At 43.5% G+C, this 17,360-nt stretch overlaps 1 protein-coding gene across 2 annotated transcripts in view; it reads right to left on the bottom strand.

The window, feature by feature from the left end:
- SPECC1L (sperm antigen with calponin homology and coiled-coil domains 1 like) overlaps positions 1–17,360 on the bottom strand; it is a 71,500-nt gene that overhangs the window by 8,916 nt on the left and 45,224 nt on the right. Inside the window, exons 9-14 of one of the 2 annotated variants that reach the window (XM_032229124.1) lie at positions 17,197–17,319; positions 15,843–15,934; positions 14,158–14,248; positions 10,837–10,917; positions 10,077–10,233; positions 2,139–2,241 (exon numbers count right to left, since the gene is read on the bottom strand). In XM_032229124.1, the coding sequence (XP_032085015.1) occupies positions 2,139–2,241; positions 10,077–10,233; positions 10,837–10,917; positions 14,158–14,248; positions 15,843–15,934; positions 17,197–17,319 (647 nt within the window). The remainder of the gene's footprint in view (positions 1–2,138; positions 2,242–10,076; positions 10,234–10,836; positions 10,918–14,157; positions 14,249–15,842; positions 15,935–17,196; positions 17,320–17,360) is intronic. The other variant, XM_032229125.1, reaches the window with a different exon arrangement.

The following is a 17,360-nucleotide window of genomic DNA, read 5'->3' as shown; positions in this document are numbered from 1 at the left end:
CATGCCACAAAAATCTCTCTGGGAAGGTGATCAACAGATGTTGCCGCTAATTTCCTCCAGTCTCTCGGGGGAACTGAGGAACCAAAGGCAACATAAAGGCTGCACTGAAAGTACTCAGATCAAATGGGAGCATATCCCAATCTAAATGAGGGTATTTGGGTGGGTGGGAGGTATTCTTTGGATACATCCAAAGTAAATATTTGTGGTATAGAAATCAGCCACATGTTCACTAACTGGGTGGCAGTTAGGAGGAGTCTGTCTTTATTGTATATTGAGAAAACATACAATAATCCAATCCCTCTTTGGGTAGGGGTATTAATGCTAGTAGAGGGGCCAGAATGGCAGCCGCTTAAAGATACCAAGCAACCAGGCAAATGAATGGCAAAGCGAGAGGACCCCTGTTAATTAACATCATTTCACCAAGTCAGGGACCAACGTCTGGACCACAGCCCACTAGTGGGCCATGCGGTGTTTGCAACCGGACCACAGAGGCGGCGGATGGGTGGTGGGTGCATCTTTGCTCCGTCTGCGTGAGCAGTGTGCACGCCACATGCCACTCACACAAATGGAGCTGCGAGCATGTGCTAGCTTGTGGGCCGCTCATGTGGAGCCATCCCTTCTCTCAGTACCCCTTGTTGTGTGCCTGTAACTTTGAATGGTTGCTGAACAAACGGTGCTGCCGAGAACTATCTTTGTCTTCTGAATTGCCATGAATCTTGGTAAACAAATTCATCAGCGGTTATATTTCCTGAACAAACTTTTGAAGTCTTCCATCTGAACTACAAAATATATAAAACCAACCTGCTTGGCATACAGTACCTGGCATATTTAAAGCATTAATACTAGAATTTAGAAAACCTGGGTAATATGCAAAAATAATGAGCACAAGGCTTACTGAAATCTAATTTGGGAATTTAAAATTAAATAATCATTCTATTTCTTCAAAAAAAAACCTATCCAGGCAGAACAAGCTTAGACTGTTCATGGCTGTTTCCAGCCCAACAAGATATATATGGAGTGCGAGTATAAAAAACAGACAGCCTCCCCCCTCCCACCATTCCAGGTTCATTCCACAACAGAAAAGCCAGGCAGAGAAAAGACTGCAGGGAGGGATTCTGCTTAAAGCAGCCAAGTGAATCTCTGAGGCTCGATGCTCAGAAGCAGCCACCTCTCCATACAGGTACAGATGAACCAGGTGCTCGGCTTTGGCATCTCTGATTAAAAGGAGCAGCCTTAATGGTTTGCAGTCTCTCTTTCTCACCCAAAGGAGAGCAAAGAACGAGAGGACTGTGGTTCTTTTGAGCAGGAAATCAACTTCCAGTCTTAGAGACCAGTAGAGATTATTCCAAGTCTCGACTGCCTTTTGATTTTTTTCCTTTCCGAGAGGTTCCATTCTGAGCTCTTTCTCTTCCGAAGCGTGAGGGGAAAACAGCCATTTCAACCTCCGGGAGCAGGAGTGTCAGCTGCTCTGTCAGAAAAGATATTTACCTTGTGCAAAGTAACCAGAGTAGCTATTAATAACTGTTTGGCTGGGACGCAGCACAGGAGCTGTTCCTGCAGGCACAGAACATACCGGCTCCCTCACGCTTGAGATGGCGGAAGGTGCCCCAGCCTTGCCGCCTCAGCCTGTGTATTTGTATTTGTATTTGTATTTTATTATTTGAATGCCGCCCTTCTCCGGGAGGACTCAGGGCGGCGAACAATTCAAGGGGGAAAAAGGGGAACGTAAAAAGACAAAATACAAATAATAAAAGTAGACAACAGTCGCACTACCATACATGTCGAGAGGGGAGGGAACTCATCACCCCCAGGCCTGCCGGCAAAGCCAGGTTTTGACGGCTTTTCGGAAGGCCTGGAGAGAGGTGAGGGTCCGAATCCCTGTGGGGAGTTCATTCCAGAGGGCCGGAGCTGCCACAGAGAAGGCCCTCCCCCGGGTAATATCCAGGTGGCATTGGCTGGTAGATGGCACCCGGAGGAGGCCAACCCTGTGAGATCTAATGGGTCTGTGGGAGGTAATTGGCAGCAGGCGGTCTCTCAAGTACCCAGATCCAATACCATGAAGGGCTTTATAAGTTACGACTAGCACCTTGAAGCATATCCGGAGACTGATCGGTAAGCAGAGGCCCAGCCAGGCTTACCTCATAGCCCTCGGTCTTCTTCTGGCACCACTTCAGCAGGGCGTTTCTCTTGGAGCCCCCATACTCCCTTGCCAGGGCAGACAGAGGGTCTTTCCTCTCCTCTCTGGAAAAGAAGGAACAGGCTTTGCTCAATCAAAGTCCCCCAAACATTGAGAGGTGTCACTCGTGTGCTGTGCCCTGCCTTGGTAGAAGGCCCTGGGCCCAGAGCCCCTTCCGCCACCCAGGAGCACCCTTGCCTAAGAGGTGGCAGCCAAGCTGGGTGGGTTGCTCAGCACACCGAGGCAGATTTGGGGAAATGGGGGCAGAAGGGCGGGTTTTTTTTTATAATCATGGAATCAGTCGGAAGCATTTGATACACATACATGAGATGTAAACATAAAGAGTTTCTAAACTTTAATTCAAATTTAGAGAATCAACTGATAACATCTCCCTGTGACTCCTGGCTACTTGAGAATGTCACCTTCACCAGTTGGGGGCGTTAAGTCCAGAGACACCTTCCACCAAGGCAACGCAAATGGGTGGAGAAGAACAGCCCACTTCCTGAAATCACCTCCTTAAAACACAGAGTGGTCCTCTCGCACACAGAGGGACCTCCCCATTCTCTGGCCAAGAAGCCGAGGCGAGGCAGGAACCAGACACAGGCCGATGGGCCCTAATTCTTTTGGGAGGGCAGCTGCCCTGGAGCCCAAATACCCCCCCCCCGAGAGCCTTAGCCAGGTGCACTGAGCTTCCAGTCCCAGGAGGCCTTCCTTGCATGTGCTGACAAGGTGGGGGAGGGGATAACGTTTGAGACAGAAATCCCACCTTTCCTAGGGCTTCTCTTTCTCAAATAACTGAGGCCTTTTCCTTTAAGAAACAAGAAAGGAACGCATAACAGCTGCTTTCAGAACCAGAAATGAACAGACATCTGGCAGTGCTCTGGCCAAATCCAGGAGGGCCTCTCTTGTGCCAATTGCCTGGAAGTGAACAGGAGAAGCAGGTCGTTGTTTATTGCCAAAATCCATTCATTTCAAACTTGGAAAGGTAAACTCCTCCGATCCAGTTTTCATGATTCACGCTGTTTTCTTTTAAAGTTAATTTTAATTTATGTAAGGCATTTATATGCCACACCACTTGAACATTGTGGTTCTAGGTAGTTTACAATAAACCAAAAGACAAGAAAGCAAAATAAACAATGGAATGAAAAGCCAATGAAAACTCAAGACAAAACTCACAAGAGGCTAGTGTTCCTTGGCCGCTTGAAGATGGGTGGACTTCAGTTCCCAGAATTCCCCTAGGAGTTGAAGTCCACACACCTTGAAGCAGCCACGGTTGAGAAGCCCTGCAACAGGCCATTATGGCTCCCCTCCAGATGGGGCTCCAGGCTTGGCAGGCCTTCCTAAGGTCAACTGAATTGGGGCTAACTGGGTATCAGGAGGGGGGGGGGCTGTTCCAGAGGGCGGGGGACTTAACCAAAAGGCAGACATCTCAGGTCCTGTCAGATGGTCCGATTTCAAGAAGAGGCTTAGATTTGCCATCCGTTGGTGGCAGTGTGTGGAATGGTCAATACCACACCATACAATGTGGCAGTTGTTTTATTACCTTCTTCCAAGGTACTTTTCCAATTCTTAATCCAGCCTTCAGCATTGACATTTCCTACCAAGAACCAACCACATTAAGATCTGCTTATGCTTCCTGGGATCGGCCAAGGATGCTGCACCTCCTGCAGTTCCAGTTGGAGAAAGGTTGTTCTTCAGGGAACTGCTTTCTATCGCCCAATTTTTGAAGTGGCCAAGAACTACAAGAAGCCTGTTTCAGCAGCCCCTTTGCAAAATTGGATTTTTTTGTATTTCACCAGGGATGAGCAAAACTTTATATGTGGTCTAGACACAAATAAATCTGTGTGATTGGTCTTGGGCATGGCATGGACGGAGAACAGGAGCCTTCAGGCTGAAGGACAAAGAGGAAGGTGGCATGCAGGGGCTGTGGGGTGATAGGAAAAGGTGGCACTGGGGAGCCTAAGGGGGGGCAAGGAAAATCCCAACACCCTTGAATGGGGTCTGTGACAACTGGCCACGGCCAACGTGCCAAGGCCAACTGACCGTGAGACAATTAACCACAACCAACTCCCTGCGGGACAAGAGTTACACTAATATCAAAGAAATGGTGGAATTGAATTATTAAAGAAAGGATGCAAACGGAAGGATAGAAAGAAATTTGAATGACAAAGATTAAAATAATTAAATAGAATTGTTAAATTATTCCGCAGCAATGGTGAATTGACCATGACAAGTTGGCTGCAGCGAGTTGGCTGTGGTAGGTTGTCCCATTCCGCCTTGAACGCCTGCAGCTCACCCATACTCATTCTGGTATGTTGTTTTCCTTCGTCTCCCTGACTTGGCTACCAGCATCACCCATGCATTCCCATACAGCCAACTGGATGTGCTGGGCTTCAATTCATATGTGTGATGGTGCCCAGTGGGAGGAAGGGAAAGGAAGATCCTGGGAACACTGAAAGACAGCATGGCCCAGAGGCCATGCAGAGGAGAGAACCTGTTTCAGCACTGCCCTGCTTGCTGGTCAAGCCTCTCTAGGATTTTTTTTTAGCCCAAACCAGTCAAATATTCCAGGTTTTAGTGTGGCTGAACTGCAATCCACCTGTGCTGAACCTCTGAACCACAGTGCATTTCCTCTGAATGCTACAGAAATGCAGTTTCCATCTGATGCACACCTTCTATGGTCGGAGGGACTACCTTTCTCTATGTATAAGAGTAACCACAAACTAACTGCTGATCCACAAAGAATGCAATCCTTCCAATAGGGGTCCATCAGGATCATATGTAGGAACTGTGAACATCCCTCAAAACCAAGTTTTGCAAGTTTTCATAATACCTCACCTGACAAACCAGAGGTCTAAATAATGATTTCTGTAAATCCTCTTTCAAAATCTGCTGGCTAATCTGACTTCTAGGGCCCACTAGTTTTTTGCCTTTTTCAGAAAGGAAATGCATGGAAAATACAATGTAAGTCTTCAAATAGCGGTAAAATAATTTCAACATAAATAAAAGCATTATATTCTCCCCATCAAATGGAAAAACCTGCAACACCACTCTTCTGTTTTTTTCAACTTTCATAATTCTGCAATTCTCTCAGTATCAAAACACATCCTTCTCTTGCCTGATCATTTTTTCCTCACTTTGAAGCAGATACTATCTATTTAACAGTCACAAGCATGCTAAAATGTGATTGAAGAAATTATGTTTTATGGGGTGTGGTGTTTCCTCACTCCTACCTACCCAGTCCAGCTCAAACCCATTTCTCATTCTCATTCTGCATCCATTTTTAGTCAGTCTGTAATCCTAAAGATCTCCAATGTCTCTGCAAGGATTCCTTAGAATTACCACTGCTCTGCCAAACTTCCTCGTCTATGGGTCTGGTTGATAGACTTTTAACTAGATATCTATGGATGTAAGAACATAAACTACATGTTAGGAATATTTTAAGTCTAAACTACATCTTTCTTTAAAAAGAAAACAAAAATCAAACCATTCGTAACACTGCAAAAGAACAGTACAGCTTGTTTCTAAATTCCAGAGAGGAACACATTTTATGTCAAGTTCTTTGTTTTGAAAATAATGTTTCAGGAAACAAATAAAATGAACTGTGTGCACACAATGAGAAGTGGTTTACAACAAATATTAATCTTATAAATGAGTCTGACTGTTAGGTCAGCTGCATTCCAAGCCCAAACCAGTTTAACTGTTTTTTATGCTGGCATTCTAGACCTTGACTAGCATATTGTTTAGCCATACTTGTTTCATTTCTTAGGATAACCTTATTTTAATACTTACATATCTAATAAATTATTTAACATCCATACTAACATATTAAATAAACATACAGAAATAGCTTAATAACCTATCCTTTCATCTGATGGCACTAAGAATTGACATTTGGTTAGCTCAAAATAAAATATCTATTCTTTACAATGCAATTGTCAACCTGCGGTGCTTTACTACAAGCTGGAGAAAGCTGGTTTGATTCAAAGTAACATCAATACAAGTTGAAGGTTATGATTTTATGGGGTTATATTTTATATTTTGATATTGTTAGCTACCTACAGCCTTGGGGAATGGGCAGCTTATAAGCAAAACAAACAAACATTTAAGCATTTTAGCAGACTAACCACAATTTAGCAGACAAACCACCATTTGGTAGCATCTACCAAAAACAGATGCCAGTTTTAGCTACATTAAAAGAAGCATTCTTTTATTCAAATCAAGCTACCTCACCCTAGCCTCATATTCTAGACCCACCCAATGTATGTCATTCAACTTGAAAAAGAAAGGGAATTTTGCTGGGAACCCGTGGAGAATGCTGAGGCACACAAATCTGATAAAGAAGCAAGCTGGGAGGACAACCAGTAGGAGAAGCACCAGGGGAGGATGGATATATCTACTCTGGAGAGCAGAAGATTCAGGACGGTATATGGCCTCGGAAACAAGAAGTGCTGACAGAGTTTTGGGTGCCCCAGAAAACCAAACTGGAACCAGAGAGACATAGGCGGGGGAGTGGCAGAACCCGGGGGCAGAGGTAAAAGAGGCATCAGCTTAGAATCCCTACGTAGCCACAAGCAAATTAAGTCCAATCCCCCCTTGAATTCCATGGATCCAAACAGGAACTGACCCATTCATTGAGAATATTCCTGTGTACTGACATGATTAGCAATACATCAGTTTCATTTTCACTGATCTTTCCTGCCCGACATGGAAGAAGCAACTCAACAGAGCCTCAACTCAACAGATGGCTGATGGGGAGGAGGAGCCAACGTCACAACGGCACATCGTGCGGACTCGACTGTCCGAGCCCACCGATGACACTTTTGCCCTTGGACGGTCCAGCAGGACCTAAACCGTCCCGAAGAGATGGTGAGTGGGAAGACAAAACCTTGCTGGTCGCAGGGACACTGCAAAGTCCCTGATCGACCCAAGGGTAGCGCTTCCAACCGGTGGCAAACAGGCAGCCCCCAGGCTGACATAGTCAGAGACGGCTCCCGAAGGAAGAGAAGTGAAAGCATTCCATCTGGTGAGGTTTTTTTTTCCTTTCTCAAGATTGCCCTAAGAAACCCTTTTTATTTTTTTTTAAAAAAATAATTAGTCCTTTAAGCAAGAATAAAGCCGCGAATTCAATCCCTATTGGACTGCTTTAGAAAGTTTTTTGTTCCTGCTTGTAATGATGTTTTGTGGATTGAAGTGATTGTTTCCTGTTTCTCCGCTTGAAGTGTATGGACTGATCTTTTTTCCCTCTATTTTTTTTTCTATTACCTTAACTGTTTCTCTTGGTTCAAACTAACAAAAATATTTCTTACTTTAACAAATTCTATTTGTTATAAAATCACACTAAAGATACTTAAGGAAAAAGCATAGGGAAAAAATAATTGAATCTGCCATTTGAAAGCCTGAGCCTGAAGTTTTCTCCTGCCTTGAAACAATGTATCCTTTGTTCTTTTCTATTTGACTTCACTGACTTTGCAACGGAAGGGTTTGGAACTTGTTTATAGAACCTGATAAAGACTCAAGGGCATGATCAATGTTTTGCTGGTGCTCTTGGAAAATATTTTGGTAAGAGAAGGAAAAGGAAAGAAAGTGACAAGAACCCTTCTGCCTTGAAAACTACAAAAGAACTTGTGTTTAAGATTGAAAAAATGTGATAGGCTAGAATGGCAGATTCCTTTTTTTTTCTTTTCCTTTACATTCCTTTGCATTTTGAAAAATGGATCAATATTCATTTGAAGAAAACTTAATAATCCAAAACACCCTGGCTGGACATTTCAGAAGAATTTGAGAGATTTGACAAGAAATGGGGCAGACTATGGGGTACCACAGCAAAAGAGGAGAGTGTTGGAGCTCCAGAGATTAAAGAAGAGAATGAAAATACAGAAAACAAAGACAAGACCTTAGATGAACCCATTAATGGAGTAAATGTGAGTGAAAGTGAAAAGAAGGGAAGCTGGAAAAGTGACTTTGACAATTTGGAACTTTCTCCCAAATTCCAAGATGCAGGAGAAAAAAAAGATCGAAAAGGATGGAATTAAGAAGAAAAATCCATCTAGTTTGACAACCAAAGTTAAGCTTACGTTAATAACAACCCAAGGGCAACGAAACTACATGAGAGATCCTTCAAGCCACAAAGTGCGAAGAGAAGTTCTAAACTCTGAAAAGGTGCTAAAAAGAGAATTGACACAACAGCTGGCGAGAAAGGACCATTTTGTTACTGGAAAGACACTGGTTGATAATGCCATTCGTTGATAAAAATTAGCTAACCTTTGATGATTAATAAGTAGGGATTTTAGTACTTGGTAGACTGTTTTAGATCATCATTGAATGCTTATTTGTTAACATATAATTTACTATGGTATTAATAATGAAATGATAATCTTAATTAGGATAAATAACCGGACCATAAATTGTAAATTGAGATCTGGTGAAAAGACTTATAAACTTTATAAATTTCTTGTTTATATCTTGTTATGAAGGTATAAATAATTTGGATCAGAAGAAGAGGAGATGTGATATAAATAGCAAACAATTGGTTTTTTTTTCCCTCTTAACTATAATAACAAGAAGGAAATGTTAATGTATGCTTTTGGTGATTATCAACTAAAAATGTCAACATCTTTGAGATTGTCTTAGATTTTAAATGGTTATTTTGTTAACACTTAATAAATTTCTCTTTAGAGATGGTTATAAAGGTAAATCTCTCTTGGGCCTGCAAAGGGGAGAGGTGAGAAAAATAGTAAATAATTTTTAGTTAACTACAATAACAATAAAGAAATGTTAATGGATAATATTTAATGATATATACTGGTGTGTTGTACTGGTAAAAGCAAAATGAACAGAAGTGTTAATCTGTGAGTTTTTTTGGGGGGGAAAGGAGAGGGAATGTTAGATATCCTTTTATTCGACTTTCTTTTAGAATATGGTATAAAGATGTAAAGTTATGGCAGATTCATTGTGACTGGGAAAAACAAAATGCCAGTAGGTTGGTTGTGTCCTTAAAACCCCAATTAAATGAAAATTGTGATATAGTGATAGTAAAATATATAAATTATATAATGTACAACCTAAACTGAATGAAATATATGTAATGATTGTGGAAGAAACGCACGAAATATACCTGTAACCAATGGCTTTCTACAAGATGCAATGTAAGATGATTTTTTCTTTTGTGTTTCTCTTTAACAAAAACAATAAAAAAATTATAAAAAAAGAGATGGCTGGTGGCTGTAAGCGCAAGTGTGGAGAGTTGCTTTAACAGTGAACGTCTTCCTCAAAAGCTGCTGCTGCCACCGCCACCTTCTCTTTAAAGGGCACTTCATTGGAAGATGGCTCTAACTCCACCTGCAAAGCACGGGGGGCTGGACTACGCGAGGTGCCCAATTCCTCCCAAAAAGGATAGCAAGAGAGTTATGTATGAAAAGTTTCTTTTTTCTCAGAGTACCAAAGCAGTTGAGCAGAAACTCATGTTTTAAGTTCCCTTCAATGGACTATTGCTGTCTTCTCAGACTGCTGTTTGTTGCCGTATCCAAATATGCTTCATGCACCATTAAAAGAGCTCACAGGGTGTATTTTAAATACTACTCAGCTCATTCACTCCATGCAGCACTGGATTTCAATGGGTGCAGGAATGAGAGAGAGGGGCATTCTTGCGCCATGCTAGGGATTAACAGCAACTAGCCAAAAGCAAGAGGGGAGAGTGCCCTACATCAAGCCAAGGGGATGCTTCAAAAGCATGCAAAGGCCAGTGAATGTTCTGACAATGGCCAGCAGACATGCTCCCAAGTGGCGCAGCAAGTGCCAGTCAACCCTCAGGGTTAGGAAGCCCAACTGGGGGTCCCAGTGATGAACTTCACTAGCTCTGCTGGTCAGGGCCTGAATGGAAAAGACCAATGAGCTGTACCTTATTCGACTCCGTGTTGTAGGAGTGACCGATGCTGTTGGTGAAGATGAGAGTGACAGTTGTGGCGAAGCGGTCCCAATTGCTACGAGGGAGGCTGGAGATGTTCCATCGGGAGTGGTCATCTCCCGTTTGATTTCTTCACTGCTTCGGCGAGACACTTGGATGGAAAATTGGAAAGCCTGGTGTTCAATTTCATACTGGATCTTACATTGGCAATCTGAGCATTTTAGTACCGTTTACAACCCCACCCAGTAGGTGTTGCCACCCCTGAGTTTGGTCAAAGAAGTAAGATCTAGGCTTGTTCCTGAACTTCAAAGGACAAACTCTAAGGGCTTAAGATGTTATTTAGAAAGAAATTGCACTTACTCTACTGATCTAGATCTTAAGTTGTAGAAGTTCTATTCCACACACACATCTCAAAATGTGTTTGGCGAGGAACAAATCTCCTGTGTCTGCTTTAAATATCTATTCTTCTGTCCGATTACAAACAGAGGAATATCACACAGCAATAACCATTTTCTTTACATATCACCCGTTAACTGTGCTCACTGGGATTAGATAAAAGCTAAGGTTGAGATTCACCCATTTCTATGTGTTATTTCACAAACCACCAATATTATAATGAAGTGGCCCTTCATACCAACATATCCAGAAGTCCTATTTGAACACTCTTACAAATGGACATTTTCTAAGGGTGTTCACAGCACAGTATACAAAGAATGGCTTGCTTCCCTAGTACCCATCATTACCCCATTATTACCAGAGAGCGATTTAGCACTTTCCATAGCAGGAACTCTTGGCAGAGAAGCTGGTCTGCTGGTAGAAGTTCTCAACAAATGATCTGCACAGAAAGGGAATGAGGAAACGTCACCTCAACCTCAGCACAAGACCTGACCTGATCCTGCCTACAGGGAGAGATGGCAGAGTGGATGACCCAGTACAATAAAGACCGAGTACTTGTGTGTATGAGCATATGTTCACATATGTGCAAGCTGGCTTACTGCTCCATATGTGGTGGGTCCCAAACTTGAGACTTAAACAAAACTTTCATCTAATGCTGCCTTCAGCTATGAAGAAGTGGTCACTTGGGCTGAAAGACAGACTTTTTCTGATGCTGCAACTTGGCTGGGAAATTACTCTGCAAGCAAAAATTGGCTTTTCTTTTCTCTCAGATGCATTCTTCCACGGGCTGGATATACTTTTCTTCTACTGAGAACCTTATTATGTCTCAAATTGTTAGCATGCACACTGTAGCTTCTTTTCTCTAGCTTATCATCCTGTTTTCATTGCACTGTATTTGTTTAATTTTAATTTTGGGATGCATTTGATCCAAATCACACTGAAAATTATTTTTCAATTAAAAGAATGGGATAAAAGTGATTAGGTAAAATAAACCAAATGATACTGCATAAAACCCAGGTATGTAGTATTTTCTGATTTGGGGCAGAGCGATGCAAGCATGTGGCAGGCCCTTTCCCATTTCTGTATAGAGTATAATATATTTGGATTCCAATTTACTTTCCCGTTTATATTAAATAATGCCAATGGCATTCAAAAAACGACTAAAAAGGACTAAAACAAAGTATTATTTTAAGTGGTGGAGGAATTTCTATTGTTGATGCTTTGCTGTTATTTGTCCAAGTTCAAAAGGAAGCCTATTTCTTGTTCACAAGAAAACTATTCTTGTGAAAGTCTATTTTAAAAGCCCCAGCCATAAATCAAAGAGCTACACCCAGATGTGAAAACCATTCATTCTTACCGGAAGGGGCCTTTGAAAGGAAAAGTTGATAAGTAAACCTACCAAGCACCAGAAAAATATTTGGAAATGGAGAAATAAATATTATAGTTCACTATTGTCTCATTTTTTGTTCAAGAAATACTGTCCCAGTAGAAGCAAAAGTGAATAAGGAAAGTAGATTGTATACAAGATCTGTGCAGGTGTGGTATGAAGAAATCTCTATATAGAGGAACATTTGAATTTGGATTTTCCCCTCATTAAACACACAAGTCAGGCCCCTTCTGAATAACCTTCTAAAAGCAGCTCGTTCATATGTGTAGAGAAAATGGTTTCTAAAATGCTCCACTGGTAAAACACAGCTTTTGGGATCTCATCCCAACCACTTTCAAAGTAGAATATCTTCATCAATAGGACTTTCCTAAGAGGAAAGCCTCAGCATAGGGCAGAAGGGATCTGTCCCAGAGGTGGCATTCAGCCAATTCGCACTGGTTCGCGCAAACCGGTAGCGGAAATTTGGTGCAGGTCACTGAACTGGTAGCGACTGCTGGCTGGTCACGCCTCCAAACCGGTCGCTTGGTCACCGGTTGCTCACTCGCCCACCCTGCCCGCCCGCTTGACACTCACTCACCCTGCCTGTCCAACTCTTGCTTGCCCCGCTGATCCCATTATATGTTGCTGTCAGCCTCTATTTTGCTTGCTTACTATCAGTTGCCATAGAAATGGGGAGGGAGGGGGCTTGAGGTATTTAGGATGGGATTTTCTGGTGCTGGAGGAGTTATCAGGAGGGAGTTTAGTTCTCACCATCTTCTGCACATGCTGATGGCTGGTGGTTGGACTTGGTCAAGGTCAACCATCTCTGCATACCAACTGGATGAGGCTTTTTGAAGATGCACCCAACATGACACCTTAGGGAGTTGCTCATCGGGTTGGGGTAATTGGGGGGAGGGTGATGGGCAAACATTTGATATGTACACGTTCGCGCCATTTTGGCTCAGATCTTCCTTTCCTTTTGCTGCTTTCTTTTCATAACCAGTAAAAGTATCTTTATCTCTACAAAAATGGAGTTGGGAGTTTTCTTTCTTGGTTATTGGAGGAGGCACGCTTGGCAGTTGCCTTCGCTTCGCCATGCGGCTCAGCCACACATTTCACCAGTCGCCTCCGCACTTCGCTAGTCACTCCGCGCTTCGCCCGCTCTGCTCAGCTCACTAGTAAGCATGTTGCCCGCTCACCCTTCGCCTTGGGTTAGGTGCCGGTGCCCCAGGGATGCGTCATTCCTTGAGACCCCAGGTAATGCGCCATTCCCTGGCTCTGGCTTTGCCGAGCCACTGCCTGCTCTCCCTTCGCCAGTCGCACACATCGCCCTCTTTCCCCCTGCTTCCTCCCTCATCACACCACCTGTGTTTGGGCTGCTTAACTACCTCCGGTAGCTTTCAGTGGCCCCCCGGCCAGCTGCCACTGCTGGAAGCAGCTGGCAAAGAAGCCTCCCAGTTGCCGCCTCTTTGAGAGCCGCTTTGTGGCTGCAACGGCTGGCTGGCGGCTGCCAAAAACTACTGGAGGTCAGCTTGCCTTTTGGAGTCCAGGCCAGATGCCGTGGGAGGAAGGTAAGTACCCCAACCAAAGAGGCGGTGGTGGGGGAGGAAGCAGGGCTAGGGCCGGGGCTGCTGAAGGAAGGGAAACAAGGCGACACGTGCGACTGGCGAAGGGAGGGTGGAGCGGCATGCAGGTAGATAGGTAGAAGTTCAAAAAAAATTCCTACCTTTTTCTGTGGGCGTGGCTTGTGAGGGGTGTTATGTGACTGAGTTGCGTAAGTTTCATAAAGTTAGCCATGCCCACTCAGTCACATGATACCCCTCCCCCACCTAGCCACGCCCAACAAACCGGTAGCGAAAACCACTGATCTGTCCTGATGTGATTCCTTTCCAACAGAAGTGATAGAATGCATAAAGCCACGCAAAGTTTTTCTAAACAGGCAACTTTAGCATCACTCCAGGAATTGATGTGTTTTTAAAACAATCACGGGGGAATTGGCTGAGGGAACCTTTTGCCTACTGGAGCAGTGAAGTGTCTCGCCTTTGGGCTCAGCCATCACCAGAAGACGCTTCCAAAGACAAACCATTCTCTTTTACTGGAAGGGTCCAGAAGACAGACAACAAGCCACAATTTAGCCCAGCCAGCTCTTAAAAGATATTGCAGGCTGTCAGTGACTCCACCTTGGGGTAAATCTTCCTTCTGCAAAGGTCCTCCCAGCTCAGCCCCCATCAGTGCATGTTTCTGAATTATGGAAACGTCTGGAGGATTCTAAAAATGTGCCTGGTGATGTTCATAGCAAAAGACGCTTCATACCTTGAACTGGAATTTCCGCATAGCTGGACCTTTTGTCTGATAAAGTTGCAAGCGGCTTAGGAGAAGAGATTGGTCCACTGATGGAATGTCTCTAAAGGGGGAAACACAACTGTTGTCATTCACCACTTGAATATTATGCTCCTATCTGAATTTTAAAGACATCTCCAAGAGAGGCACCACTAACCCCTGTAGGTCATTATGATTTAGCTGAGCAAGTAATGGCAGAAGATCAGGCTCAAAACTAGCCAAGCCATCAGTTTATGCTGGACTCCCAGTCGTGGGTCCCTCACTAGGGAAGATAAATGACTTGTTCCAAAGATTGTGGTTGTCGGGCTTGGCTGGAGACCTTGTTTCAAGATTCCCTAGAGGGTAATTGAGTATTTTAATTATATTGTAATCATCACATTCACAGTGCTGAAGACTGAAGCTTTACGGAACCCCAGGAGAGAAAGTCACGATCTTTGGGGGAATCATGCTCCAGAGAGGGGCCCCAACAGAGAAGGCACCCTGCTCAAGTCCCACAAGATGCCAACGTTTAATGGAGGGCATCCATTTAGTGTACTGGGTGGGCAGAGTCAGTTAGGGACAAGCCAGTCTCTCAAGTATTATGCAGATACTCCTTGCTTAACGACGGCCCTGTTTAGTGATTTTTCAAAGTTACGATATTGCTGAAAAAGTAACTTTATGACCAATCTTCACATTTACAACTGTTGCCATATCTCACACTCACAAGATCTGCACAGTTGGCCATGTGGAGGCAATGGAGCAGCTGGCAATAAAATTGTGCTCAAGTCAGGTCTTGCTTAATGGCCGTGTTACTAAATAATCAACTTGCCCTCTCAATTTTGGCTGTTAAAGAAGGACTTCCTGTATTGCTGGTATTCCTGACTAGGGGTGCTTGCAAAAACAGGAACAAATAACAAGCTAGAGCAATGAGGGAGAATCTTTTTGACACCGAGTGCCCAAACTGGAATGTGTGCGCATGCCAGAGTGCCGTAAACTCAAAGACTAGGTGGCCGGTGCATGGATGTGTGCGTCAGCCAGCTGGTCTTCGGGTTTACAGCACAAATGTGCACTGGCCAGCTGATCTTCGGGTTTCTGGTGGTCCGGCGCCCATCAACACCAGCTGGTCAGAGCACATGGGCATGCTGGAAACTAAAAGAGCAGCTGGCAATGGCGTGCCCGCCCACAAAGAGTTCTGCATGCTGCCTCTGGCACATGTGCCATAGGTTTGCCATCATGGAGCTAGAGGGTTCGCCCCCATTTCTACTTCTCACACAATCCAATGCTGAAAAGGCTCCCCGATTTCTGATCTCAGGCACTGCAGTTCCGATTGTTCCAGTTAATCATGGTTTGTAAGGAGTTTTAAACTAGCATGTCTTACTTTGGGTCTCACTGTTTTCCTAACTGTGGCTCAGTAAAGAAGGCTGTCCCCTTTGCAGCCTAAGAAATAGGTGGATTGTCCCCTCTAGGAGACCTTCAGACAGGTGAAGCCACATGGCCAGTCACAGCTTCTCCAAAGAGACAGCAGGAGGTACACAACTCATGTAGTTTGGGCACTATTATGGGAAGCCAATGATAAATAATACTCTTTCCTGAAAAACATTCTGGGTTTGTTTCTTGGCGTAAGGCTATTGCTGTTGCTAACCTGCGCCAGGCCTGATAAAACCTGTTGATGCACTGACCTGCATTGGGGAGACAGCGGCTGCCGGAGGGGTTTTCAAAGGACTTGGGCTCAGTGGAGTTCGGGGGACTGTAGCTCCAGCAGGACTAGGAACTATGGAAGAAGAAGAAAGCGGCTCCAGATTTATATCTAATGACATAAATAACCTAGCAAGAAACCCTCTTCACCTTTTCTCATACCAAGGAAAGAGAAACAAGCATGGCTGGCAAGAAAGTTCAGCTCCCCCTGGAGAGTCGTCTCCCTTTGGGTGTCCCTGTGCAACCTGGGCATTTTCACTGCTTTCTTAGGGCAAGATTTGGACTGATCTTGGGGCAAGGAAAATTGCCTAGAATTTGCATTTCAGGGGGATGTTCAAGGGGGTCCAATCTACAATCTACAGAGCCAGAGGTGTTGCCCCGTAAGCCCCCATCTCCCCAGCATGGATTCCTCTTATTGCAGCACTGGAGTTTTTGAATTTCCTTCTCTCTGCCTAAGTCTAATAGATTTCAACTAGTCCCTTCACAGTCAGAACGTTAAACAGTGAGTAGAATGTCGAACAATTTACTTTAAGGGTGGATTGTTTAATTTTTAGTGCTGCTTTTACTCCTAGGATACAAACTGAAATTAAAAATAATAAAGAAAAACTAAGAATTTAATTGGTGCACAGAGCGGGACAATTAAACGATACTAAGATGAATGAAAGGGACTCTGATGGGTCTTCGATCTAAAGAAGCTAAACTGGTACTTTCTTATGGCATCTGCCAATTAAAATGCTTTTGACAGATGTACAAGGACCAGATTCTCTAGCAGTCTCAAAAAACATCCAGAGATGGTCTCATGTTTGAGCTCTCTTTTCTTCATTCTTACCCACTTCCCCCCTTTCTGCCATCTTAATTTGGTTTTGTTGTTGCTTCCTTGTTTTTAAATGTTTCTAGCAATTTGTATATTGCCCAGAGTCATTGGGATTTGGAAGTAGTATACATTTAATAAATTATTACTATATACACAACAATGTGAAATCACAGCTGCCAGTTCTTTAGCTGGTGTTGGCGTAACGAGAGTATTACATGAGCAGATCCAAGCCATGTGGCCTTTTGCAATTGACCTATGGAAATACTGTCAATGCACAGATTTTTTAAGTGCCATTCAGAGCTTTTTGATATGGAACGCAATATGGGAGTTTTTGTGTTTATATCAGAAAATTAAAATATCTCTAAAGTGGGAACTATCAACATTTATGATGAATGGAATATTGTAGAGCTGGAATATCTGATAATAGAACATCAATGGATGCAAATCTTTAAAAATATCAAATTTGTTTCTCTGAATTTGAGGTTGAAAATCAACTCATTTGGAAGTTTTTATTCCATGCTCACCCCAAAGGACGGAGTGTAGATTTTCTTTGTAGGTAACAGAAAAGTCTGATGATGCATTGTCCCATATGATTTGGCCCGAAGTGCGACTGGTTCCTTTCTGGTTCCTTTCTGTAGCATATATAACTAGATAGGTGGATAAATGTTCTAATCACATTCCAAAAATT

This window comes from Thamnophis elegans, chromosome 13 (genome assembly GCF_009769535.1).
Source record: "Thamnophis elegans isolate rThaEle1 chromosome 13, rThaEle1.pri, whole genome shotgun sequence".
NCBI classification, from domain to species: Eukaryota; Metazoa; Chordata; class Lepidosauria; order Squamata; family Colubridae; genus Thamnophis; species Thamnophis elegans.
The sequence above is the reverse complement of the archived record's forward strand: the minus strand, read 5'-3'. Positions and strand labels throughout refer to the sequence as shown.